General features: G+C 43.7%; 1 protein-coding gene across 1 annotated transcript in view; it reads right to left on the reverse strand.

The window, feature by feature from the left end:
- Positions 1 to 1135, reverse strand: part of DEPDC5 (DEP domain containing 5, GATOR1 subcomplex subunit) — a 171605-nt gene that overhangs the window by 127070 nt on the left and 43400 nt on the right. Inside the window, exon 14 of the mRNA XM_017499506.2 lies at positions 403 to 537. Coding sequence (XP_017354995.2) covers positions 403 to 537 — 135 coding nt within the window. The remainder of the gene's footprint in view (positions 1 to 402; positions 538 to 1135) is intronic.

The raw sequence follows: 1135 nt of genomic DNA on the forward strand, positions 1-1135 counted from the left end.
ATCATGGAGAGAGGACTGGACTAGATTATCTGATAGTGTATCCCAAAATGGGCTGACAGCATACGGGTCCCATGAAACATTCCCTCGAGGAAGGCTTCTCTAGTGCCAAATATGTTTGGAGAGCTCAGAGCACCCTGATACACCCTTTAGAGAAAAACAACCTACATTAATATATTAAAAACTGAAGAAGACCTATAATTATGAAACCGGCTTATCTTTGCATAACCCAGCACTTCTCAAACTGATTTGACCACCTGACACCTATTGACATCCACAGATGTTGTGACACACAGAACACTACTTAGAACTCCTCACACTCTAAGAAGCCAGTGAAGCTCAGAGTTCTAACGTTAAATCAGGCTAGGAACATGTGGAGACAGAGCACAAACCAGGGAGCATTACCATTATCTATCATCCGCTGCTTGGTCAAGATCATGAGTAGGCGGTCCACTTCAAAGACACCCACCCCAGGCGTGATAACCACTGACATCTGCCCCGTTCGGTCAAAATTTCGGTTGATGTAGTGCTTATCAAACACTTGAAATAAAACAAAAATTCCACAATAATGATGTTACAGTTTTTCAGAAACCAGTTATAGGCAAGCATCTCTGCACTCTCAGAGCATTTTTTTAAAACATATCTTTATTGAATTATCTCAGAGCATTTCTATCCATAGCAACTGCCACATTCTAGTTAAATATATATACACATCTGTCTTTCCTCTTCTATATTAAGAGCTACTTGACCACAGGAATAAGTCACTGTCATCTTTGTTAATACCCCTCCTCACTGATGCCTAATACTTGCCCTGTGCAGCCTTAAATGCTCAGATTTCATACTGTTAGGGCTGGGCATGGTGGCTCAGGCCTGTAATCCCAGCACTTTGGGAGGCCGAGGCAGGTGGATCACTTGAAATCAGAAGTTTGAGACCAGCCTGGCTAACATGGTGAAACCCCATCTCTAACAAAAAATGCAAAACTTAGCCAGGCATGATGGTGTGCACCTGCAATCCCAGCTACTTGGAAGGCTGAGGTGGAAAAATTGCTAGAGCCCAGGAGGCAGAGGTTGCAGTGAGCTGAGATTGTGCCACTGCACTCCAGCCTGGGCAACAGAGCAAGACCCTGTCTCAAAAAAA

The sequence above is a fragment of the Cebus imitator genome, unplaced genomic scaffold (assembly GCF_001604975.1).
Source record: "Cebus imitator isolate Cc_AM_T3 unplaced genomic scaffold, Cebus_imitator-1.0 Scaffold258, whole genome shotgun sequence".
Classification (NCBI taxonomy): domain Eukaryota; kingdom Metazoa; phylum Chordata; class Mammalia; order Primates; family Cebidae; genus Cebus; species Cebus imitator.